This window comes from Lepisosteus platostomus, chromosome 13, assembly GCF_059453375.1.
Source record: "Lepisosteus platostomus isolate fLepPlt1 chromosome 13, fLepPlt1.hap1, whole genome shotgun sequence".
Classification (NCBI taxonomy): Eukaryota; Metazoa; Chordata; class Actinopteri; order Semionotiformes; family Lepisosteidae; genus Lepisosteus; species Lepisosteus platostomus.
Genome location: NC_142623.1, coordinates 17,810,626 through 17,835,800, shown reverse-complemented (window position 1 = coordinate 17,835,800; position 25,175 = coordinate 17,810,626). Strand labels below are relative to the sequence as shown.

General features: G+C 41.8%; 3 protein-coding genes across 6 annotated transcripts in view; 2 read left to right on the top strand and 1 right to left on the bottom strand.

Annotated features, from left to right (window-relative positions):
- The first annotated feature begins 26 nt into the window (after nucleotides 1-26).
- On the top strand, nucleotides 27-5,091 carry syce2 (synaptonemal complex central element protein 2). 3 transcript variants are annotated; one of them, XM_088603648.1, is made up of 5 exons: nucleotides 27-799; nucleotides 1,687-1,781; nucleotides 2,612-2,703; nucleotides 3,409-3,604; nucleotides 3,947-5,091. In XM_088603648.1, exons 2-5 carry the CDS (start codon nucleotides 1,719-1,721, stop codon nucleotides 4,139-4,141), a joined length of 546 nt encoding a protein of 181 aa, XP_088459774.1. In that variant the 5' UTR covers nucleotides 27-799; nucleotides 1,687-1,718; the 3' UTR covers nucleotides 4,142-5,091. The 3 variants fall into 3 exon arrangements, with proteins under 3 accessions (XP_088459774.1, XP_088459773.1, XP_088459775.1); XM_088603647.1 differs by having other exon boundaries at nucleotides 29-799; nucleotides 1,620-1,781; XM_088603649.1 differs by lacking the exon at nucleotides 27-799 and having other exon boundaries at nucleotides 1,763-1,781; nucleotides 2,612-2,698; nucleotides 3,496-3,604.
- A 1,614-nt stretch (nucleotides 5,092-6,705) lies between these two features.
- Nucleotides 6,706-18,837, bottom strand: gcdha (glutaryl-CoA dehydrogenase a). Its single transcript, XM_088603646.1, has 12 exons — nucleotides 18,678-18,837; nucleotides 17,190-17,300; nucleotides 16,242-16,277; nucleotides 15,252-15,392; nucleotides 14,940-15,002; nucleotides 14,688-14,858; nucleotides 13,846-13,975; nucleotides 12,523-12,739; nucleotides 11,900-12,003; nucleotides 10,928-11,053; nucleotides 10,001-10,161; nucleotides 6,706-7,419 (listed from the first exon to the last, which is right to left on the bottom strand). The coding sequence occupies exons 2-12, from the start codon at nucleotides 17,287-17,289 to the stop codon at nucleotides 7,346-7,348; spliced, it is 1,323 nt and encodes a 440-aa protein (XP_088459772.1). The 5' UTR covers nucleotides 17,290-17,300; nucleotides 18,678-18,837; the 3' UTR covers nucleotides 6,706-7,345.
- Nucleotides 18,838-24,259: 5,422 nt separating this feature from the next.
- Nucleotides 24,260-25,175, top strand: part of slc44a2 (solute carrier family 44 member 2 (CTL2 blood group)) — a 48,790-nt gene continuing 47,874 nt past the window's right edge. Inside the window, exon 1 of one of the 2 annotated variants that reach the window (XM_088603642.1) lies at nucleotides 24,260-24,453. In XM_088603642.1, the coding sequence (XP_088459768.1) occupies nucleotides 24,417-24,453 (37 nt within the window). In that variant the 5' untranslated portion in view covers nucleotides 24,260-24,416. The remainder of the gene's footprint in view (nucleotides 24,454-25,175) is intronic. The other variant, XM_088603644.1, reaches the window with a different exon arrangement.

The following is a 25,175-nucleotide window of genomic DNA, read 5'->3' as shown; positions in this document are numbered from 1 at the left end:
AGAGGAAAATCGCAAAATAAACGTTTAGATATCAAAATAGCTGCTGTAAGTCTGTGGTCACACCTCTGCGCAGGTACGGTTACTGCGACTAGGTACTTCATTGCTGTGATGGGAAATGGTTTACATTGAGGAGTCGATATGAACATAGTATGACACTTTAAAGGGCTCTGTTTTTAGCACGGCTCCCCTCAAAGCCAACTTTAAAACCCACGGGAGACAGCGCTCCCCGAGCACCCGCGACATACGGCCGCTGTAGGTTTGTGTTTCTTTCAACCGCAACGGAACTGAAAAGACTTTTCGCAAAAATGGAAGAGCTGGGGTGGTACATCAGGAACACTACACCTGAAACTATGTGGTTAACACACACACCAAAGGTCTGTTCCTGTATTGCTGGGTCTTAAACCGTTGATTCTCATTGTATCGACTATTTCAAATTGTGCACGGGGGATTAAAATAATTTTTAACACGTATGTTTTAGACACCCGGCTTTGTGCGAAAAGGTTATTAACATTGTGATAACCTTCAGATCCCACGTTATATGTTGGTTAGGATTTAGAAGTACAGTAACTGTCCACACAGAGACGTTTTCCGCCATTTTGTCCTCGTTCTGTCCCACCGCATGCGCGCGCAGTTGTGTACCTCCTCCTCCTCCTCGCCAGAGTCACCGCGTGCCCGCCAAGCCTGCGACGCGAGGACTTCCCTGTAGACGAAACCGTTGGTAACAGGAAAATGTCTACATTGAGACAGTTGTGTTAATAACCGACACAGCGCTGAAGAAATCACGTCCTGAATTTGTCAGGTAATCAGGTTGTTTTTGTGTGTACCTATGTACAATGTCGTTCCAACCTGGAGCATTACCAACGTAGTGGTAAAATGGAGGGCATTTTTTTCAAAGGGCCAGAATAAGCCCATATCTTGTTGGACGTACTGTAAAATCGCGTCTTTTACGGCTATCGGTCTGCCGTGAAAATGCTTATTGTTTAGGTTGCACAGTTATTTTAAAAGTTTCTTAAATGTACTATTATCGTACCACCTTACCCCACACTTTGAGTCAGAACAATATGTAAAGGTTTTAGCAAATCTTTGTGAAAATGTAAGGTAAACAACTGCTGAACCTTTACAAAGTAAACAATATCAGTAATAACATCTTGTCATTTTAATAGATAATAAGTTGCAAAATTTTGTCGTTTATTAGATAAATCACATTTAACCAATTTTTTAAATGCTGCAAATTGTCTGTCATGGAGATTTGTAAAAGGTAACAGTGCAGGACTGATGACTTATTTAATCACAAGCTCTGCAAATGAGTACAAGAGTCTGATGACAATATACACTATCAGATTGATGCTGCAATAAAGGGGTAGAGCAAAATTAAAAAAAATATTAAAGATGCTTTTTACTTGAAAATATGCAATAGATATCTTTTGTATTTGCAGATTTTTATAAGACAGGCATGTCACAATAAGTATTTTGGATATGTGGATCTGGTATTAAAACAAATGTATTTTGCTTTTAACACATTCACACTGCAGAAGGATGCTTTTTGTTACGCAGGCGTATACAGACTCTATCCGAGCTACCAATAAGTCAGTTAAAATGTACAATAACTTTTTTCCTAGAGAACAGATGCTGTAAATTGATGTGAGAAAGAGTGTGTTGAAGAGCTTCTAATTTGCATCTGCCCAGGAGAACAACAGTTGCTACGGCTGCTGCTGAAAATGGATCAGTTCCTGTTTAGGAAAATAACCTCCACCCCAAAACAAGATCAGTCTTCAGCAGAGGTGTGTAAGGTTTCAGTAGTACTGTCTGAGAGGCCTCCTTTAGAGAAATTCTTTGATTAGAGGGAGTCCAGCAAACCAAACTGAAGTCTACAATTGGAATAAGTAATCCATCTATCCATCTTGATGACAAAAAATAGATAAACCAACACACACGCTGATGTATTCTTAAACAAATCATTTATATCTTTGATTTGTAAAAGGCAAGAAAATTCTCTTCTTATTGCCTTGCACTGTACTGTAAAACCCTAGAAGGCAATGGCTATACATAATATAAACTAATTGAGGCACCCTGTATGTTTATTCATGTAAAAGGTATTTGAAAATAATGAACTGTTTTATAAAATAAAAAAGTTCTCTATACCAATACGGTTTGTCTTTCGGCTCAAGAACCCAGCTATCAATGAAAATGAGTGAGAGTTTTAATCCTAAAATGCATGTACATATTGTGTGGCCATAGTATCAAGAATCTTGAGATGTTTTTTCGGTGCTCTATTGGGGTCTCTTGTAAAAGTAATGAAATGCAGTAATGGACAAATAAATCATGAATGAATTTGTTAAAAATAATTTGTATCTTTAAAGAATCTTTGCACTTAATTATTGTTTGATCCAGCATAGAGGCCACAGCCAGTCTTTTTTTAGCCTTAAATTACCCAGATTAGGAAGATATTTGAGTAAGGCCTTATTGTTTGATTGCAAACAATTAGTAGCCTTCCCCCTTTTTTTTTCTCACGATGAAATATCCATAGATTGTCTTGGACTATTTAAAGGTTAAAATCTTATTAGCCTCTTTATGTTTATGTGTCAATATTTTCCCTTCTTCTCAACCTCAGGACACAGATGAAGGGTTAGGAACAGACGGTCAGTCAACAGCAGATAATTCTTTTTTTCTGAACCTGGATGAGACCCGTGAACACCAAGTAAGGTAAGATAAAGCTGGTTTTCATTCATTAAAATACATTCAGTGAAATATTTGCAAATACTAGGGTTTGGTAGTCACGAAGGATCAATCTTGAATCTTGAATCATCCTACTTAAGGGAATATCCCCCAACCAGAATTTCTCCTTTGTCAACAATCCTTAAAAAAATCATCTTTTTTTAATTGTAGAATCTCATTTAGAGGAGGATACTTCAGAATGGTGTTGGTGGATTCAGATTTTTGTATTGAAATGATTTGAAGTACAATCATTGTGAAGAAACGTTTTTTTTTACGAATTAGCCATTTTAAAATAATCTTGGTTCTAAAGGACATTGAACCTTTGCAATCATGGAATTGAAACATCCAGTTTTTATTTTATCTTTAATATCCTAAATTGTCAGGCTTGCTTCTGCCACCAAGACCAAAATCTAATTAGTGAGACTCATTTCATTCCTAACAGTGAATCACATGGCTTAGAGTCAAATGAAAATAGTAGTTTTCAGACTGAAGTGGATCAGGAAAGACTTGATAACTCTGTGTTTGTAAAGATCTAATTACTGGAAACAAGAGTTTGGTATTCATTGAGGTTTAATAACTGAAATGAGTATGTTCAGTACCAAGCAGATATCACACTCTCATTCAGCCTGTACATTCTTACAGTCTGTACAGTCACTGCAGGCCATAGCATTTTGTTTGTTTTTCTGTTTGAAGTGATTCGTCTGGCGTTGAAACCTCCAGCAGCGATGCAGATATGGTTCCTTCTGAGCAATCAATGTATTTCTCTGCTCTCAATTCGAGGATCGAAGAGATAGGGAAAAAAGCTCAGGACTTGATTGAAAAGCTCAACGAGAGCCGGAAAGAAAACGATGAGTTAATGAACAATTTCCAAGACAAGATTATGATGAAGGTATTTCATTTTCTTAAATATCGTCATCAAGACTTTTTTTCCTTTATGCCATTGAGAAAATAATAAGATCCTTAACTTTCAGCTTTTCCTCATTGATACAGACTGTATGTCACAGAAATAAAGAAGATCTCTCCACAGTGATGCTTATTTGGGATTTTGTATTTTTAAGATAAAAATGTATCCTTTTTTTATATAAATACTATGTGCTTTAATTTCAGGTGATTTGAAAAAGTACCTTTCAGATTGAGTTTAAATATTTTATCCCCTATGGCAGCATGTTCTCAAGAACACAGAAGAACCACAAAATTAACGGTGAGAATATAAAGATGTTCGTCCTTTCAGGTAGAAAGCCTATGCCAGCAGATGAAGGACCACATGTGTGAGGTGTATGAGGAGGACAACATGCTGGTGGAGGAGAAGCTGCAGCAGCTGTCAGAGTCTCTACAGAGGAGCAGGCTGCTGAACATGGAGCTCCATGGAGCCAGCCAGTCTCTGAGGACCATCAACAAGTGCTTATGTTTCCCAACAGACCTTTGACATTCTACCACTTAGAACTATAGAAAACCTGTAAAACTTTAGAAGAACGAAAATGTCAATTCTGGTCTCCCAAATCAGATGTGCATTCAGATTGGAAGGTTGCTCCCAGGGGTGTGCCAAATTTTGATGTTCCCAGGTGTTTTCTTCAAAGTCCTGTTCTTAACAGGCATCTTTCAGTGCAAAGGCAGGTTGCTTTTTGAGATGTCAAACTGTGTGCTGTGTTTAAGTCAAATCTTTTTTGACAGCTCCAAAACCAGATATGCTTCACATCAAACTTAAATTTCTGAAAAGTTTTTAATTGATAATACAAATGCGTTATTCATATCGGTCATCAGTGAGTACTTGGGAGGAGCACTGTGATATAATGGCAGAAACAGAATACAGCCGTATTCTGATACATAACAAAACTGCATACCTGAATACTGCAGTAATCGGCCAATGATAAACAAAATAGGTTACAGCCATTGTGTTTTGCATTACTGGCTGTTAATTATCGGTGTGTTTTTGTTAGAATTTCAAAGCTGCAGTATATAACTAGATTTAGGAAAAGGAGAAGTTATTGTGACAAAGATGTTTAAAAACGTTTAATTATCCTTGACAAGTTATAGACATTTGAAGATTGTAGATACCTGTAACCTGCCTTGAATTGGAATATATCCGTAAGGTAAAAGACTAAAAGGAAAATCTATATTTGGCACTACCTGTTGTTTTTAGTTTAATCAGAAAGGGATGTTGTGCTAAAGCTTGACAAGATAAGTATATCTTTTGTATAATGTTTAAAATGTTTTTTTTTCATGATTTCAAAAATAGTCTCCTGTTTCCCATGTTTTCAGCATTCTTTAGAAGAGGTGTATTAATGCAATCTCTGTAAAGAAACATATTTCCATATTTCATTGATGTATTGTCTAAGTATATTCCATAATAGAGATGCTGCATTCTCCCCAAAACAACCTTTGTTTGCAGTGTTTTAGAACTATTACTTTGATTTTATGAAATTATGAATTAGTCTGCAGAACAAATTGAAAGCTGGTCATGAACAGGATTCTGTGAATTCATTGAGTGCTCACTGTCATCATATTTGAACCTTCGAAAAATTCTAGCAGGATACAATAACAAAAGGGAAAAAATCTTTAAAAAATATAGGCCATCAGTTTACTGGCTATTTTCTCCTTTTGGTGGCTGTAGCGTAATTGCAGTATAAGTGCACAGATGCTTACATATAAAAATATAGACCTCTGGTAATACTCAATAATAGTAATTCTTATAGTAATAGTTTAAAATCCTTTCAAAACAATAGAACCCTTTATCATAATAATATAACTCGGTAAGAGTAAAATGATTTACTGGTAAAAAATGCTTTTTAAGTTAATTTATGCATTGGGTAAATCCTAATGATAAAGTCGAATACAGATCATTCAGTAAACTGGACCAAGGTTATGAAGGAAGTCAATTTCATCTGCTGGACTATGGACTTCCTGATGGATCCCATGGAAGGCAGAAAGGGATGAGGTGTCAGGGCAGCTCAACTCTAAGCAGGACATTTTATTTGTCCTGCAAACAGAATACCAGTGCCTCTTCTCGCCATCTCCTGCCCTTCAGCTTAGTCTCTCTCTTGTACACAGGCTACCTTCTAAAAATCTGCTGCTGCTGCTTCCCAGTGAGTAGATTCCCCAGTACCCTATTTGTTTTTAAAGATGAATGATTGCAACATTTTGTTTCCTAGAAGGTGAGAGGGCATACAGGCTCAAAGATAGCAGGTAGAGTGAAACATCCATATCTTATCCACACTTGCGTCATGCACTCAGTTTACTGGTATCTATTGACACATACTATAATTTCTTTATATTTGAAAAAACAGTGCTTTTAGTCTTCTTTACAGGTCTTCTGTTTGTTGTCGTTGTTACAGATCTATTATTTGTTGCCTAATTCCCAACCTCACCTACTTTCACTTAATTTCTCATTATGTAAACGTTTAAGTGTCAGTGTTCATTGTGATTAAAATACACCTGCCTAGATGATTATATCTGCCTTAATATTAGTGTAATAAAAAATAGACTCAAAAATCATTAAGTACAAAAAATAATTTGAGTGAGTGAGATTTCCATTTCATGCTGGCGCACTGTTCAATACTGCCTACACATTATATCTGAAAATGTTGAGGAACAACTGGAAGAAAATGTGTAAGAAAGTTGACTCTTCGGTACATTTTTTAATACAGTAAACCATACAGCTTTACTAAAATAATCTGCATCAAATTAAATTTATTTATTCTTCATTTACACAGCACATGGCTAAATATCTATTTCCAGCCAGAAAAATACTTTTTCCTAGTAAATTACCCTAAAACTTTAACAAATCCATCTTGAAGAAACTGTTTCACTAAAAAGGTGTCTGCTGTCACTCTCTAAATAAGAAGCCTAGTCAATACCTCAAACTGTTCGAATTTAATAATTACAGTAAAGTGTCTGCTCAACACAGTCCTAAAGATAGAAAAGAGAAGTGGTAAATAGTTTAGGCTTGAACCTAAAATTATTTTTTGTTGTTGTTTTAAAAATGACTCAATGTTGCATGAAGTGTTTTATTTCAGACAAAATAGAATCCTCCAACAGTCAACAAAATCCAGTTCTTTCAAGACAGATTAGATTAGTGAGAAAGTGGTGGAAACTGTAGAACAGTTAATTCTAAAGTGCACAATGTAGGCAGCTTTTTCTCTTACACATAATCAGTAACTTTTTTATTTTTCAAAAATAAAGTTCTGCTAAGTTATTAAGTAAGATGATCGATGCACTATCAGTCAAAAATAAAACTTGACAACATTTATTGCAGAAAAAATATGGTTTTACATTTAAATAATCTTTAAACTTATAATGCTTGGCAAACCACAGTACACAAAACAAGTTATTTTCAGTGAGCTCTCAGGTCACAAAGAAATTTATAAGAACAAAAGCTTATATTCTGCTAGAGCCCACCTGATTTTCTTTTACATTTGAAGCAACGATCGGCACTAACAGTCTCGAGAGGAATCGTGGATGTGCGTATTTTCAATAGAACAGAAGTCCAAACTCCAAACTTGATTTCATGGGGAAAAAAAGTTCTATACAGTTTCAGATTAAAACAAAATTTCAGTAGATTCCAGATTGGAAGCCTTTTTGGGAACAATTAAGAATCTCTGGACCTGGTTCTTCACCCAGAGAGTCTGAAGATCTACTTCTGGACGGTGAAGGATTGCAGCCCAGTAATTGCTCTGCCCAAGATCAACGCGTGGATGTCATGAGTCCCTACAACAGGAAAAGGAAAAGGTGAACACCCTCATTTTACATTGCAAGTCCAATTAGAGGAAATAAAAGAGGCAGTATCTCAATTCCCATTTTAGGATTTTTTCAAGGCAACAAGATTAGTTTTCCATTAGGCATTCAGCTCAAGTTTTAAATATTATACCTCCAAGATATTCAGGTGTAAATGAAATGCAGAAAGGAAAAATGAGCATGATGATTATATCAACATTAAAACAGCTATGTTGAATACAATTACAATTAGTCATTTAAACCAGCATTTTTCATTCAGTGTGCCATCTGAACTCCTCTCATTTGTTACCTTAATCATCATCTTAGGTGATGATAGTGTGATTAGATCTTTTTCTTTAGACCATGAAATGCATGCTACCCATGACCAGCCCCAAATAAAAAAAAAACAGTGTCATAAACTTGTTAAAACAAGTAATTTGTCATGGAGCAAAACTGTGAAAACTGCTGCAATTATAATGGTGTAAAAGATGGTTTTACAAAGCACTGTGGTGGTGTTTAATATGATTTTGGATTTTTTCACAGTTTCAACTTCAACACCAAGACCTGTTAATCACTGGAGCGCAGACCTACAGATTTAGTTCCAATCATTCCAGTAGATTGCAATAATATATGGCATACGTCATACCAATGGAATGGCATGTGTCAGTTTTGGCTTTCTTACAATAAGATTATACTAAGTATGACTTTATTTTTGTACTTAATTTGATGGAATGTGCTGGGATTGTGTCATACAGAAAGCATGGAGTTGATGTGAAAGTGGATGGGTTAGAATTAAACTCCCTTTTTCCATAATTGCTTGAAAATATCCGACTATCAGCAAATCTTTGTATAAGCACAGTGGCATACAGTCTTGTACGCAAGCGCATTGCTGCCACCAAGGAAAAAAAAATTCCTCACCCTTACTAATTATCTCATAATTCGAGATTGTAATTCTCGCGTACTTTATGTGATCATGCGATGGCACAATTGTCATATGATACCTATATCGCTACGTGTGGACTTGTGCAGTTTTAAGCAGTGGAAGTGATTGCACGTATAACTGTTCATAACGGAACCATCATTGCCTTGATTTCTAAATCCCACAAAACTGGTCCTCATGCTTATAATGATTCTGTTCACATTTGCTAAAAATGGCAAGATTTCATTATGACTAAACCCCATTCGGAAGTAAATCCGTACAAATTCTGCAGCGCTGGACATTAAATCATTCAACAGAAAGTGCCAGCCACGTTCACAGTAGCTTCTAGATGCCTTCAATGCTCAACGTAACAAGTTGTACATACAGTGAAGTAATCATTGCTATCTCATAATTCAGAGAGAATGTGTTATCTCGTAAATATGAGATAAGGGGGTGACTTTTTGTTTTTCCCCTTTGTGGCAGCAATGCACTTCAGTAGTGTTGCTATTTGTAATCTATTGCAGCAGGTACAGTGGGTGTAGAAAGTATTGATCCTCACTGGAACTCTACCACATTTTGTTGTTAAACTTCAAATTGCATCAAACGTTGATAGAGCATAATCAGTTTTTACCGTAAAAAACAATTTGAGGAAAAATAAAAAACTGCTTGGACAACTATTCCCTGTCCGTTAGACCTTAAGAATGTAACATTTATTCTCTCTCCCTCTTTTAACAATCACAGCCTCAGTTCTTTTATGTGATGTTGAACCCAGCTTTTTCCATCTGTGGGTTTAATTTTCACCAACTAAAACAACTTTGCAAGTAGCCTCACAAAGACAGGTGTTAATCGCTAAAGTGGTGAATACTTTTCCAATAGAGATTTTTAGAGGGAACATTTTTTAACTCATTTATTTTATAGCCCCAAACTTTTAAACACTTTTCTGCTAAAAATACACAAGTCAGTCGGTCACGTCTTCCATTTGTAACACAACAAAATGTGGTAAAAATACAGTGGAGATCAATAGTTTCTACACCCACTGAAAACATACATCCTATTCAGGTACTTCATAATATTGTGAAAATCATAATAAACATTTGTTTACACTACAGATCTTTTTTTCCAAAGGCTGTACATTAGTAAATGAAATTAAAAACTATCTACTTCTGGCATTTTTGGGGGAAGATGGCGCAGGGGTTAGCAATACTGCCTCACAGTGTTGGGGCCCTGGATTTAATTTCAGACTGGGGTGTGCCGTCTGTGTGGAGTTTGTATGTTCTCTCTAGGTTTGTGTGGATTGCCTCTGGGTGCTCTGATTTCTTCCCACAGTCCAAAGGCATGCTGGTAGACGAATTGACTTCTTTGAAATTCGGCCCTGGTGTGGGTGCGTTTATAGCTGTGTCTGTGTGTGTGTGTCCTACAATGGACTGACAACCCGTCCAGGGTGTATCCCGCCTTGTGCCTGGTTCTTACTGACATGAATTGGATAAAGCAACTAGAAGATGGCTGGATTTTGTGAGAAACGATGATTCGTGGAAGAATGGTTGGAAGAAGGCACTCGGCCAATGACCTCCAGCCTCAACCTGCAAATTCCAAACCGTGGTTATGCTGCCATCTAGTGGTGATGCGCTGCGCCGACACTTAAAGCTCTTCCCCTACCCTCGTAGGTGTTGACGGCCTCCAGGTTCATGACGTGGCGAATGATGTGGTACTCATCGGCAATGCCATTGCCCCCCAGCATGTCGCGGGCCTGCCTCGCGATTTCCAGCGCTTTTCCGCAGCTGTTGCGCTTCAGCATGGAGACCATCTCTGGCGCAGCCCTGCAGAAGGTAAAACACACCCGTGAGACCCTGTTTATTCATGAAGCATTTCCCCCGATACTCCTTTCACACACATTCTGAACCTACTGTATAAATAAGCAGGGCTGTGCAGTCTTCATCCAACACAGAGGCCTATCTTTGATTTAATTGGCTAAAATTAATTGAATCTGGCTGGGTGCATACAAAGCCTACAGTAAAAACTGTGTTCATTTGTAAGGAAGCTCTTTATTTCACAAATCTAGAATATTGTCTATCACCAGCCTAATATTATACTCATGAAATACTTAAGGGGTCTTTAGTTAATTGAGTTGCAAATGGAAACAGACCTCCCTTGAGGAATGAGGTGCTGCCCTCCCTGCTAATGGAGTTTATTTTCTCCAAAAGATCCCTAAAGGGACAGCCCTAACTAAAGCAAAAAGCTTCTTTCCTCTTGGTACGGTAACATCAGAACAGAGGTGAATATATCTAGGAAAGCCCAATGTAGTACAACAGTGGGGGGTATTTTAGGCATTCAAGCACGTTGGTTTTAAAAGATAGTTAGCTGATGCTTTAAAGCTTGAGGTGGCTTCTTAAGATCATAAGAAAGATGAGAAGAGGTCCATCAAGCCCTTTCGTGGCTAACTGATCTGAGAATCTCATCTTGAAAGAAGCTTCAACAACAACATGGCTGGGCAGCTTGTGCCAGACCCCCCTTGACCCCTCGTCTTTTTCCCCCCAGGAAGGGAACCAACACCGGTTCTCACAGGACAACCACAGTTCTCCTCACTTCTTGTCTTCTATGAGGCGCCCCAGCCGCAGACAAGCCTGCAGGCCCAGCGTGATCTCTGTCAGCATGTCGGCCATCTTCTTCTGCATCAGCTGATTGCGCGCCAGGGGCACGCCGAACTGGATCCTGGGGGAAACAGGCCTTTTACTACCCGAGCACCACCAATTCAGGTAATTCAGGTAAGATGACTCCCTCTGCGTGGTGTTTCAGTCCATTTCACCCCCCCTCCACCACTGGTAACCAGTTTCTGTGCCTGCCCCGGACCTGTCTGTAGCATTATTTCAGTGTGATCAAGACATCTGGAATGAGTGCTCAGAGCCTGTGGCTTGTAAAACCAGGAACAGCTCCTGAGCACCAGTAGACTCATCAGTTCCCCTATCAACAGCTGTAATGTCAGTACTCAATCACATACTGACTGCCTGCTCAAAAGCAATTCATATGGGTGGAGACAACTGTAAAGCTTTACTGTAGCTCCAAACTCCAGGTAGCTGGACACGTTTATAAGGTTAAAATAAAAGGGTTTGTGTGCAAAGGTTGCAGTTAATTATGCTGTGTGTGAACATGGCCTTCACTGTCTACAGTCTTCAACGCAAACAAACTTAGGATACATTTTATGATGAGGGAAATGTGACAGTTTTTCAGTCTGAGAACATAAAAGTCGAAAATAGCACGGTCTTAGTTGCTACTCCAAGATCCAAGGAATTCACTCAATTCCCTTCCAAGAGAATCTTTTTTGGTTATTAGCTGTTGCAAATCTTGCTATGCTGTTCCATGCGATCCTCAACCCGTCAATTCGAAGAGCGGTGAAGGAATAATAATTTCAGTTCCCTTCACCATCTTCAAATCCCATTCTGAGCAGAACCAAAGAGACACTCGAGCCTGGGACTCACAACAACACAAGAAATGGAGCCAACATAAGATAAAGCAGAGGTTGTGCAATTGTCTTTACGATCAGAGGAATGGAGCACTCACCTGTCCAAGGTGTACTGACGAGCCGCATGGAAGCAGAATTCTGCTGCGCCCAGCGCACCCCAGGCGATGCCGTAGCGGGCATTGTTCAGGCACCCAAAGGGACCCTGCCAGACAAGCGAGAGGCAGGCAGAGAAAGTTGTCACATCTGGACTTGTGGAATTATGTTGAAGTGCAGGGCTTGCGCCTAGAGGTCTCTCTCAATGCACTCATTAGAGTTTGCATCACCGATGAAGTAGATGTAGAGTAACGTCATGGGCGTGATCGCAAAGGAGAAATTCTTTCTGATATTACAAAGTAGTACAAAAGCAGATTCGAGTGCTTTGTGATGGATCTAGAATGTGAGATGTGTAGTAATGTGTCTAGAGAATGTGCATCCTGACTTTCATGTCCTTTCATCAGCAGACTGAGCTTGCAGTCCACGCCCATCTTTGCGATCATGCGGAATTTCAACAGTGCAGATCTGATCTGACGCTGGCACTGCCCGCAGGGCGCAAAGCAGGTTTGGCAAACCTTCCGTCATCGCTTGTGCTCCTCCTACAGTGATCTCGGATGCCCGCCGCGCGAGTTCGGAGACAAGGACGTGAGATTTCGAGGCAGCTTTGCTGCGGCGCCCCCCTCCTCACCCCCAGGCCGCTGGCATTGGGCAGCAGGTTCTCCTCGGGCACCTCCACGTCGTCCATCAGAATCATGCCGGTGGCAGAGGCCCGCAGGGAGAACTTGCCCTCGATCTGGGGCGTGGACAGCCCCTTCATGCCGCGCTCCAGCAGGAAGCCCCGCACCTTGCCGTCCTCGCACCTGGCCCACACCACGCACAGGTCAGCGACGGGGGAGTTGGTGATCCTGCGCGAGACGGCACCAGAGCCAGGCTGAGAGGTGACTGCCTTCAAGCATTAGGCAAAGATCTACCAACTTCTGGAAGATCACTCCAAAATCAAACCTGACGTCTAGGAAAACTCGGCTTTAAAGAGCAACTAGATCCTGTTCTGTTGCAATGCACCTAAACTAATGAGACGGACCACAGACTCTAGGGCCTGATGTTCCCAGGGGGAAAACTACTCATGTAATTCTCTCACCGCAGAGCAGGTCATTGGCCCAAAGAGAAAACGAGAGCCCTTGACTCTACCTGTGCTTTTCAACCTCACCTCCAAACCTTTTGCTTTTGCTTTTACGTTTATTTATTGTCATGTATAATCTACTCATTTTCAGTTTGTGCGTTCTGGTTATATTTCTGCCACGCACAGCGGCAAAGGTTTTACCAACTCTGGCTTTACAGCTGGAAGTGTAAAGTACGGATAATTACGCTGAAAGAAAGTTTTATCGGGTAATATAAGTTATATGGTCAAATAAAATAAGAACAAAAGTCAATGCACTTTCTCTCTCGAAACTCCACATACGCGGGGCTACTGTTAGCTAAGGTGTAAATTAACAAAATAGCACCTTTCAAAACCTATATTCCACACCTCCTGCAGAAGCCCGTTTCCCAACAAGGGCTTTAGCATGTTTTATTGATATAGAACTGCATATCTGTGCATTTTTGTGGTATATCTATATCGGTGGGCAGCACCCTGCCTTCACTTCCAGACCTTGGGTGCGATCTGTGTGGAGTTTGTATGTTCTCCTCATGTTTGCATGGGTTTCCTCCCACAGTCCAAAAACACACTTGTAGATTAATTACAGGAAAACTGGCCCTGGTGTGTCTGTCTGTGTGTCTGCCCTGTGATGATGGACTGGCGTCCCATCCAGGGTGTATCCTGCCTTGCATCTGACAGGCTCTAGCTACCCGATGACCCTGAATTCTACAACGGGATTAGAAAGTTGATGGATCTATATCTGTTGATACAGATCTACAGGGACGAACCTCTACAGGCTACAGGACTAACTGACTTGGATCCCAGTCAGGAAATAACGAAGGCTTCCGAAGGCACTGCGTGTCTGTAACTCAGTACCATGTTTTGGAGCCGTTCAGGGTGAAGGTCCGGCTGGAGGAGTTGTAGCGGGCGCGGGTCTCCATGCTGCTCGGGTCGCTGCCGTGGTTGGGCTCCGTCAGCCCGAAGCAGCCTAGCATCTCCCCCTTGGCTGAGAGAGCACACAGGTCAGCCCCGCACACCCCCACCGCCAACAGCAGCAGCTCGGAAAATACCCCAGTGACGAGGCAGGGAGAGCCCACCAAGGAAAAGCATCCTGTCTGGGGTTCATCCTCCATTTGTAACTGACTACTCTAACTCAGAGGCCCCGACTAGCTCTGCTGGTAGAGCACGAGACTCATTATCTCAGGGTAGTGGGTTCGTGTCCCACGGCGGGCACCAGGTCCTCCATGTTGAGGTTGGGCACGAGGCTAACAACTCTGTCCCGTAAAAAAAACTAATGTAAACAGGTTGTTGCTGCCCTACATGCCGGAAGGCATAACGGGCAAACACACACACACTTTTACTCAGACCTCATTCATTCTGTAAATGATGCCTTACAAAACCCAAAATAAATTTTGACAATATTTTCTTAAATCTTCAGGAATATTCAAAGCACATTTCATCACAGATTATTTTTCAGTTACACAACTACTGATTGATAACTGCTTCTCTTGTGGATGGTTCCTGGCTAAACCTTAGAAAACAAAAAAGGAGCATTTTAAAGGGATTTTTTTAAAAAAATCCACAACAATCACAAGAAAGGAAATATGGCCTTAATAATAAATTAATAAATAAAGGAGATGTCTGATTACAGCTGTCTAATTAAGCGGTCATGCCCTCTGTACAGGTGTTCTGCACAGGGGAGACGAGGGCCTGATTACCCAGCCTGGGCAGATACTTCTTCTTCTGCTCCTCGGACCCGTACGCGGAGATCGGGTGCATGACCAGGGACGACTGGACGCTCATCACGGAGCGGTAGGCGCTGTCCACTCGCTCCACCTCCCGCGCGATCAGGCCATACGCCACGTAGCTGGTCCCGGCACAGCCGTAACCTGGCGAGACACAGTCCGTGAGCGCTGAACGGGGGGACAGCAGGGGCGCCGGGGCACGTCGGCTGCCTGGTCTCGACTCACCTTTGATCGTCGGGCCCAGGACTCCGAGCTCTCCCATCTCGGACACAATCTCCCGATGGAAAACTAGGAATAAGGACAACCCACCAAACCCAGTCAATTGGAAGACAAGTGAAAAACTCCCATTTGCATTCAAATTTGAAACCGATTCTATTGCTCTCCTCCTAGCCAGTCTGTACACTGTGGTTTAACTCTGGCCAAGAGGGACTGCGTCTGCATTTCACCCTGTATGTGAGGCATGATGGGGACCCTTTTATCACAGCAGCCCCAGTACAACCCCAGACTGCTGTGGTCTCCTTTACTGCTCCCTCTCACCTTCGTTCCGGTTAGCCATGAGAATGCGCGGCATCAGTTTCTCCTGGCAGTACGTCCGGATTGTGTCCCTGATCATGGTCTCCTCCTCTGTCAGCTGGCTCTCCAGGTCCAGGGCATCACGCCAGTCCATCTGCGCCTTGGCTGGGTGGGAGCCGAGTGGCACCATTAACATATACTCTTTGTGCCCTCCCCCCTCTCCCTCCCCAGATAGGCAGATAAATGAGTTGTGATGGAACTAATGCAACCCGTAACGACATTATGCCCAAGATCCATCCATCCATCCATTCATTCATTCATTTTCTAGCTCTTTCATCCCATTCAGGGTAGCAGGGGAGCTGGAGATTATCCCAGCAAGCAACAGGTGAAAGGCAGGATACACACTGGATGGGATGCCAGTCCATCGCAGGGCACACACTCACACCAGGGGAAATCTACCCAGAAGCCAATTAACCTACCAGTATGTATTTGGACTGTGGGAGGAAACTGAGGCACCTGGAGGAAACCCACAGAAAACATGCAAACTCCACACAGACAGCACCTCAGGTCCAGAATTGAACACAGGGCCCCAGCGTTGTCACACTAACCACTGTGCCACCGTGCTGCCCTACCCAAGATCCACTTGTTCAAGTTTAAAGTTAAAAGATCAAGTATTTTCACCTAGGGATTTACACACTGGGTACTCTCTGAACAAAAGAAAGAGTACAAAAAAAAGAACACTTAGCGCATCTAGCTAGCTTATTTGTATATAGTAGTTTATAGCATCTTATCCAGCTACTTCTTGTGAGAAGCCAGAGTATCTGCTTCAACAACAGAGCTAGGCAGCTTGTTCCACACTCCCACCACCCTCTTCGCACAGACCTACTCATAGTAGCTTGAGATGCTTTAGAAGAGTACAGTATGTCGGTCCATTATCTCATGCTGTCACAGATCCCACTGGATGTCTGGATTAAAAGGCTATTTTTGCTGTAGGATCATTCAAATTGCACTTACTTGTTTTGCTGGTTTTGTCCGTCTTCACCTCTGTCTCTGTAAGATTCAAAACCCAGGCCTCAGAACACGCAGAAAACAGAAGACAATGTGACTTTGTCTTTGGTACAATGTAAAGTCTGAAAAAGAAATCCTGCATACAGAAGGAATCTCATTTTCTAAAGAATGAAATTGGAAGATGCTCTGCCTGTTGGCTCCCTAATGTATCCGTGATATAATTACACAAGGCAGCTTAAAGAGATATCTGTGGTTATGCAAAATTTGAAACTGAATTCAAATATATATAGTCCTCCGCAAGAAAACAAGCTGCCTGAACAGACAATAGGTCTGCAACCAAACCACTTTTTTAAAGGAATCACATAAATAAATCCATCATAAGACACCTGTCAGAAAGGTCACAAATGAGCGAAGACCCATCCGGCTCATCTGTTTCCCACTTCCAAGAGCCTTGTTCAGCTATTTCCTGAAGGATCTGCTTCAACCACATGGCTGGGCACTGATTTCATGTCCTCTTAATTCACAACCCTTTGTGTAACAAAGTGCTGTCCTTTCCTAACTGCATTTCCTGTCAGCTCCCACCTGGGTCCTTCTAGGTGGTGAAGCTGCACTCCTGCTTGAGACTGTGAATCGGTGTCTCTTGTGATTTTAAATACAGGAGTGAACCCTCCTGATAGCCTCCCCTCTCCAAAACTAAACCAATCTGGATTCAGAGCATCTTGCATGAAGTCTAATGCTACACCTCTCACCACCAGCTGCTGACACACACACACAGAGGGCTGGTATTTCTGCCCCAGGGAGCAGGAGGACTGTGGGAGAAAACATCGCTGGACATGCAAACCGAAGAATCAACTCGCAAAATTTCAGCCACGCAGACCTTTGGGCCCCTCGAGGCCTGGAGATGACCATCGCCTGCCCCATGGTCAGAGCCGTTAAGGAATCTGGCTGTCTTACCCCTCTGAGCGGCGGCGGTGCCCTGCGCTCTGATAGCACGGAACAGCGCCCCCCTCTGGACGGGCTGGAGCAGACGCACAGCTGCGCTTCTCAAGGCCATTGTGGGTTATGCTGGGGAGGGAAGAGCAAACATCCAGTCAGCTCAGCAAGACAGACCTGCCGCTCTCAGTGGTACAAAAAGCATAAGCAGATCACCTAGAGCAACAGAGCTGATTAAGATGTTGACTGGGATAAGTACATAAGGACTCTGAGAATATTTCTGAGCTCTAGAAATCTCCTGTCAATTAGGTGTGTGGAAATGAAGTAACTGGACCTCCGCAGAACACAGTCGCTTTTTTTTCCCATCTGCAGGAGTATCTGGGGGCGATGTTGTTCCCCCACTTATGTCTGGAGTTCCCCTATTCCATTAAAGTATCCGCCTGAACAGCTGTTAAAATGCTTTGTCAGAAAGACCACTTAATAAACATGCAGGTTTATTATCGCAACAACAGGTCAGACATTCTGGACAGAAACAGGTTTAAAAGTGCAAATCAAACAAAACGTTCAATCAAAGGGATTAATTAACCTCCAAACTTGGTTAGAACCTGCACTGGAAGACAAAGATCATGATGCCCTTCAGCAGCTGTGGAGCTGACAGGGAAACATACAGCACGACTGAGACATCAGGATCTCTTGTGTCAAAGGAGCAGTTTCCTTTTTGCATAGTCTGACATCATGCCAGTCTGACTTTTTGTTTGGCAAACGAACAGTACGCCCTGTTGAAGGTATACTTTCAGCCGGAAAAAAGACTGTTTAGTTTATCCAATTCATTTTTGTCGGAGTTGTGTAAAGACTTCAAACAGGAAGGACAGGCTTTACATCCAATCCTTGAACAGGATGACCTACGTTTTCAGATGCTTTGTTAGTCCAAGAGTTTAAATTACTTTTATTCACCTCACATTCATATATTGAAATGGATAACTCAAATTACAAACCCGTGTTTCCTAAATCTTCGTCCATTCGACATTTGAGAGATTAGGAACAAACCGAGATAACTCGAGGGTCTTCCGTAACTGCCTTTGAGAACAGAGTGCCTATTAACAGAATAACGTGTTTTACAAATAAGTAAACCGCGAATAAAAACTGTCATCAATAAAGGCTGCTTCTACTGTGTTCAGTTTGTAATGAGCGGTATGTCGAGACCCATACATTCCATTGTTAGTAGCATGTTACGCAAGCATAACTCTGTGCGCTTTCTACGAAGATACCACAACGTATCGTACCGTAAAACAATTTATAGGAGGGAAAACGATAATAAACATAGATATACTGTCACAGCGACACTGTTGCAGTATAATTTAGCGGCGTCCCTAAGGTTAAAGTTTTATTGTCTGGTGACTTTTTTTTGGCAACTGGCATCAAACCCCGGTTACACAACCTGCAAATTAAACCCCGATCTCTTAACTGACCTAAATTATTACCCGTGCATCGCTACCAGTTTTTACTTACTCTGAGTTTGTGCTTCCTCGCAGGCACTAAGTAAAATCTCTGAAAGGGCTGAAAGGGTAAACAAGTTTATTTCCTTCGTGCTGCAGGACTTCGGCTTTCACAGTTTGACAAGCCAGCAAGCTCACTATGACGTGACGGTCGCACGCTGAAGTCGTCAGAAGCGGAGGGGCGGCTAAGCCGCCATATTGAGCGTGGCAAGATAAGAATTGCGGTTAAAGCAACTTTCCAAGTTTTGTCAAAATGTAAAGCATGAGACTGTAAAATAAACACTTCGACGGAAATGGAAACAAACCATTAAAAAGAAAGCATCAAGAGGTTTACAGTCACATTTTCAACTTACTTGTAGAATTATAATTAATCATACGTTGCTGCTGACTGATTTGCAATTGCACTTCATAGAGCAATCCGTTTTGCAAACATTTCTGGGAAACATAGTTACTGTGATTGTTTATACAACAGATTTTATGTCCTACATGTCTGCAGACATAAGAACAGTTTTATTTTCGTTAGATTTAATGGGAAGTGAACGCAATTGGAAATGTTTATATGCCCAATTCCATTACATATAATGGGACACCATGTAACCAATTTTAAGTTATAAAGTGCACTGAACTGAGTAATCGATCGCAAGCTGCGCTGTATGTGCACTGTCATACCTACACTGCAAAATGGTTGGGGACACGCAGCAAAGAAAATATACTTTAACGCTTGTTTCTAGCTTTAATTAAACTTTTCTCGTGAAATAACGCGCTTGATTGATTTTCGAGACTTCGACCGCCTCTTTCAAAATGGCCGCCCCCTCGCGCTTGGGGGCGGTGGCTGGGAGCTCGGGCGCTCATTGGTGGAGTCGGAGAGGCGTGTGCGGAACAGGTCGAGGGGTCGGGTGATTTAAACAGCGCCCGGCTGTTCCCACACTGCGTGGGCGATTTTAGCTGACGCGTACAAGTGCCTTCAAAACGCCTTAGGCCAAAAAAAGTTTGTGTCAGGTTTGCAGAGCGACGGCTATAACGGTGAAGCTTGTAACGACTCTCTCAGACAGCAGTGTATATCCACAAGGGAAGCGCCATGATTACTGATCATTGAATGGTAATTATTGTCCACGATTGAGTACCATTATATGCAATACTTATCTGTCGTTGTATGTTGTTGTTATTATTATTTTACTATTATTAAACAAGGATTCTTGGAGATTTAATTAAATGAACCCTTGACATATGCTAAATAACTACCTTTTAACAACTTTCGATGTTAGGGATTTTCGTGAATTAATAAAGGAAGTGGGTTTTAGTTGAAATACATGGAATGTGTTGTGCTTTTTTATTTCTATACTCAAGCACACTCGTGAAATTCGTAGCTCGACGGGGACATGGCGATTTGGACAGATTTTCTTTCGACAAGCTTCATTTGGTACAAACCTCAGACTTGCAAGAGAAAGAATAGTTCAAGCAAGCGTTCCTGGTGTCACTGGATTAGAAGAGACGAATACCAGTTCATGTTCTTATCTCTTTATGTACATTGGGACATTCAGGTTTAGCAAAAATTGAAGTAATCAAGTACTGTAATGTACACGTCTACAGCTGCTGGGGTTCACATTGTTGAGGTAGCTACAGCGCGTTGCAACATCTACTGGTTTGAGTCCGTGATCACTCCATGTGAAAATTGGAAAGTTCACCAGATAATCGATTCTCAGGCAATAATAAAAAGATTTTCCTTATTCTAATGGCCCGAGAGTTATCCTTCAGTTCAATACTGAAAGAACTGAAAGATAACTTCAGTTGAACAGAATTAAAGTAAATCTTACATCTTTGTCCGCTGTGCCAGTCTGCTGTTTTACCCTGGGTGACGTTACTCCTAAATGTCTCTAGAGGGCGCCATTCTCAAAGGGAAAGTAATGGGAAACTACACGAACCTTCATTTTACACCAACAGATCTGCCAATTATATAATAATAATACTAAACTTTATTTTATATAGCGCCTTTAAAGGTGGCTTCTCAAAGCGCTTTACAGGATGACAATAACAATAAATAAGAAGACTACAACAATAAGAATAATTCAAAAGATAAGACACAATTACAATTACAACAATAACAATAAAGGAGACCGTGGAAGGTGGTACTAAGAAGAGCAGAGGTGTGAAGAATGGAACCAGTTAAGTAAAGGCTTTTCTGAAGAAGAAGGTTTTGAGTCTGGATTTGAAGGAGTTTAGAGATGGTGACTCTCTGATATCCTTGTGCAAAGAGTTCCAGAGCTTGGGGGCATAGCAGGAGAAGGCCCTGTCACCCATACAATGTAGACGGGCTTGGGGGACAGTAAGGAGGGCAGAATTTGAAGAGCGGAGGTTGCGAGGTGGGGAGTAGGGCGATAATAGTTCAGACAGGTATTGAGGTGCCAAGCCATGTAGAGCCTTATAGGTGAGCATGAGGATTTTAAAGTCTACGCGAAGTTTGACCGGAAGCCAGTGCAAGGACTCCAGGATAGGAGTAATGTGAACACTTGCACTAGACCTGGTCAGGATTCCGGCTGCTGAATTTTGGACATACTGCAGTTTTTTCAGAGTAGATTTAGATACCCCAGCGAGTAGAGCATTGCAGTAGTCAATTCGAGAGAATACAAATATGTTGATCAGCTTTTCAGCCACAGTTAATGATAGCATAGGGTGTAGTCTTGCGATATTTCTAAGGTGAAAAAAAGATGTTTTGAAGTATGCTGTACATGTGGGTCGAATGTTAAGCCAGAATCGAATATAACCCCAAGGTTTTTCAATTTTGATTGAAGCTCAAGTACAGAGCCATCTACAGACAGGGTTACAGGATTGGCTTTACGAAGTTGATGGGGGGTACCAATAAGCATGACTTCAGTCTTGTCACAGTTAAGATGAAGGAAGTTTTGAGTCATCCAAATTTTTATGTCAGAGATGCAATTAGATAGAATAGAGACAGCCACATCAGTGTCAATGTTTGGTATGGATGTATATTTGAGTATCGTCAGTGCAAAAATAAAAGACAAATTAGACAAACCCATGTTGTGCTTTTGTCAGAACAAAGACTCCGCCTTAGACATCTTTTATTCAGCCCAGTTTGTGTCTGAAAGTATGAAAGTATGAGAAAACCTGTATGAGAATGGAGAAGATTATACTAAAATAAGTCGGTCATTGAGAGAAGGGGGATGGTGTGAACCTAGTTTCAGGATGACTTTCGTTTCTGTTGTTTTTCTGCTATGGGAGTTGAGAAACCCTTCTTTGAGAACAGAGACAGAGAGATCAGTGTGATCATGGCCTGAGTTGAAATGAGAAACAATGAGCTGAAGCGATCTTCTAGTCTCCTTCCAGTTTCCCCAACGTAGATAGCTGGGCATTTTTTTTTGGCAGGAGATGTAGTAAATGAGGTTGCTGGAGGTACAGGATGTTGTCTGGGTGATCCGGAATTGACCCCAGGGCCCTGAATGAGCGTGCTGTTGTTAGATATGTATTTGCAGGTGATGAAGCGAGTTCTGTTGCAGGGGAAGGTGGCTGGGGGGGATGACTGCCGGTCAAGGGAGCGGTGAACCAGAAGTTTACGCAGACTGGATGGTCGGCGGTATGAGATGATTGGGTGGTTAGAAAAAAGGGTACTGATGGAGGGATCGCCCTGTAAAATGGAGTAGTTGTTAATAATGGTCCTGGGGGTAGCAAATGTGTTCGAGTGGTAGGGAAGCACCAAAGGAATGCGCTTGTGAGACCGGGAGTTCCTTGTCGAGTTCATGATCCGAGGGCTATTTTTGGCCCGGGTGAGGGCCTTCTCGATAACATTGGTGGATTTGCTTTTAACAGTAATAAGCAGGTTTACATAATATCAATCTTTCAAAATAAAACAACATCATAGACCATCGATACAAGCGGAAATAAAATAGACAATCGTGTATGAGGGGAGACCTTTAATGAACAGAACATTTCATGTGTAAAACATACAGACATTTCCATGATAAAATCTCTTTTCAAAACGCTGTGTGGATGCAACTGGTTTGCGATTACAGTATTATGTTCCTTTCGGTTGTCGTGACAAAGCTCGGAATGAAAATTAATCTACTGTATCACCACCAGACTGCATTGAAGGAAACCCCTAGACGCGCACAGCGAAACTCCTCGCTGCTGGGTCATGTTACCTGGAAGCGCTCCAGGTTATCGGTAACTGGGTGTAAAAATGTGAGCGCTTGGTTGCGGGAGAGACAAGGCTAACGCTTGCGTTTATGAAATTATGAATGAAGGGTGGTCTTCTTCCGAGAAAGCAAGGATTGAGATACTACACCGGTCCCTGACAATGTTTGTCAAGTTTTTACTTCTGCCTGTGACAGAGCGCGTCTGTGCCACACTTCAATCACAGTGCGTCTCCGGCGTACATTAAATTACAAGGCTTCGTAACAGCGTTTGGGGGCACTCTACAGATTAAAACAAAACGAACAAAAAAGAGGAAGCAAAAAAAATGAAATACGGACTGAAGAGAAACAAAGACTGAGATAGAAAAACGTGGAAAAGGAGAAAAATGCAAATATCAAACGAATACCTCCTTAGATTTATAATCTGTGAAAGAGTGAACGTATCGCATCCAGGGAGTTTCAAAGTTGAAATGTTTCTAACTTTCAGGTGGGTAGCTGCGTCAGCATGCGTAGGCTGCAAAGGTACAAGTAATAGGTTTATTCCACGCTGAAAAGAGAAGAAAACACGTTTCGGCCGTGGAGCCTTCTTCAGGTATCAGTTTGTAACTTTTGCAGTTAGCGAGCGCTGTAGCTATGATCATCATCATCGTCATGTTCTGGTGTTTTTTCGTGTCCAATATTTTTTCCCCACCCTCGTTATTGATCTCGGTCATTAATAACCGCAGATTCACTTGGGTTTTTGTTTTGAGCAGCGGAAAAAGGCGTGTACGGAAACCTGAGAATAAGTACTGTTTACAGCAAAGACACGAACAGCTGGAACTACTACTTGCTGATGCTTTAATGTCTTAACTTCCCTTTCCGATGAGACTAGGGGTAATTAGACGAGACCGTGCTTATAGTAAAATAACGAGCGTTACCACGTCTTCCAGCATCTTTGGACACCACTCGGTGTTCGTGAACTATAAAATAATTTAAGAAGGTGTAGAGTGGGTTTCGTTGAAGGCTTTGCTTATTGGAATTGGTGTGGGTTTGATAAACGAAGGAGCTTCAGATTTCAAAAGGCACAGAACACGAGAAATAACAGAAAAGACGAAATGGCCTCTCCCCCCTTGTCTGCTTCGAAAGGGTATAGACGATCAAACGCGAGTTATACGGACACATACGCAGTCAGCTGCAACAAAAACACGGAACTTCAACAAATTAAATACAGTTTACAGCAAAGATGAGTTACACACCGTCGCCCGCCCGTAGACCAGGGACATGTTGAAACTGGCTCATAATATTGACTCACATTCCTTCAGAATAGCGGAAAATATGTAACCTCTGAGCGGACCCGCCCACAGCTTAGCCGCCATTGGTCATTGTGTTCGTCGATCATAAAACCCTTTATTTCTATTGGCCTCTGTTGTGCTTTCTAAAACGGTGCGCCTCTCCCTTTCTTCGCCCGGGGAGGGCAGGCTGGGGTGGAGAGCCGAGCAGGAGGGGGGGTGCAGGGTGCCTTGTTGAAGTCTGACGCCTTTTCTCTCCGAGGATGATGGACTAACGGCGCTCGTTTCTTGACCAGGATATATATACATTTTCTTCCCCCTACAACTTTTAAGGAAACGATGGAACCCGAGAATAAAAACCCCGATTCTAAATACGGTAAGATGTGGGCTTGTTTCCACTAATTACCCTGTTCCTGTATTGCAATGCGGACTTGCTTAGTTCCTGTGCATGAAGTAAATAAACACAAGCAGTCCAGAAAACAATGGGCGAGGAATGAGCGATAGCTAAGTGGCGTGTGTGGTTTATAAAAGCTGTATTTTATCAATGTAGCGCTTCTGTGCAAAAATATAACAGTAAACTCGATTTAGCGCTCACTCAAATGTGTCTTTGTCCTGCAAAATACATCTACAGTATATACACTGATTGACAGTCTCGGCTTCATTAAAGCGTCCTTTTCAACTCTTTTAGCGTACAAAACTAAGGAACGTGTTTTGTCAACGGATTAGGAGTGAGTATATATTCTTCAAAGGATTAAAAGGGAGTATATATTGTTCACAATTCGAGGCAGTTCGTTCATATTTTCGTGAGAGTGTTGATATTGTTAAAAAATGAAGCAAATGTAAGTAGACCAGTTTGCAGGTTTTTATACATGACGGGTGAATGAATAGGGAAATGTTAGTCACAACAGGACTGGATTTGAAAGGCAAACGTTTTGTCACGTCGCCACAGCTGCCTGTCAAGTTGTACGGGTATGGTTCACTATCGATTTTCCTAGAAAGGGTATGCATGCTGGGCTGGGCGAGACATCCCGACTTCACTGTTTCACTGTGGACGTCAACATGTTGACGAGCATCTGTTTTCCCATTACTTACTTCAAC

Bases quoted from the DNA above. Each gene is read 5' to 3' on its own strand.
- syce2 (XM_088603648.1), top strand. From the start codon at position 1,719: ATGGATCAGTTCCTGTTTAGGAAAATAACCTCCACCCCAAAACAAGAT. The intron at 2,704-3,408 runs GTAAGATAAAGC...TTCTGTTTGAAG, and splicing joins ACCCGTGAACACCAAGTAAG to TGATTCGTCTGGCGTTGAAA. The intron at 3,605-3,946 runs GTATTTCATTTT...TCGTCCTTTCAG, and splicing joins AAGACAAGATTATGATGAAG to GTAGAAAGCCTATGCCAGCA.
- gcdha (XM_088603646.1), bottom strand. From the start codon at position 17,289: ATGGCCTTGAGAAGCGCAGCTGTGCGTCTGCTCCAGCCCGTCCAGAGG. The intron at 16,278-17,189 runs GTAAGACAGCCA...TGAATCTTACAG, and splicing joins CACCGCCGCCGCTCAGAGGG to AGACAGAGGTGAAGACGGAC. The intron at 14,859-14,939 runs GTGAGTCGAGAC...GTGTCTCGCCAG, and splicing joins CCTGGGCCCGACGATCAAAG to GTTACGGCTGTGCCGGGACC.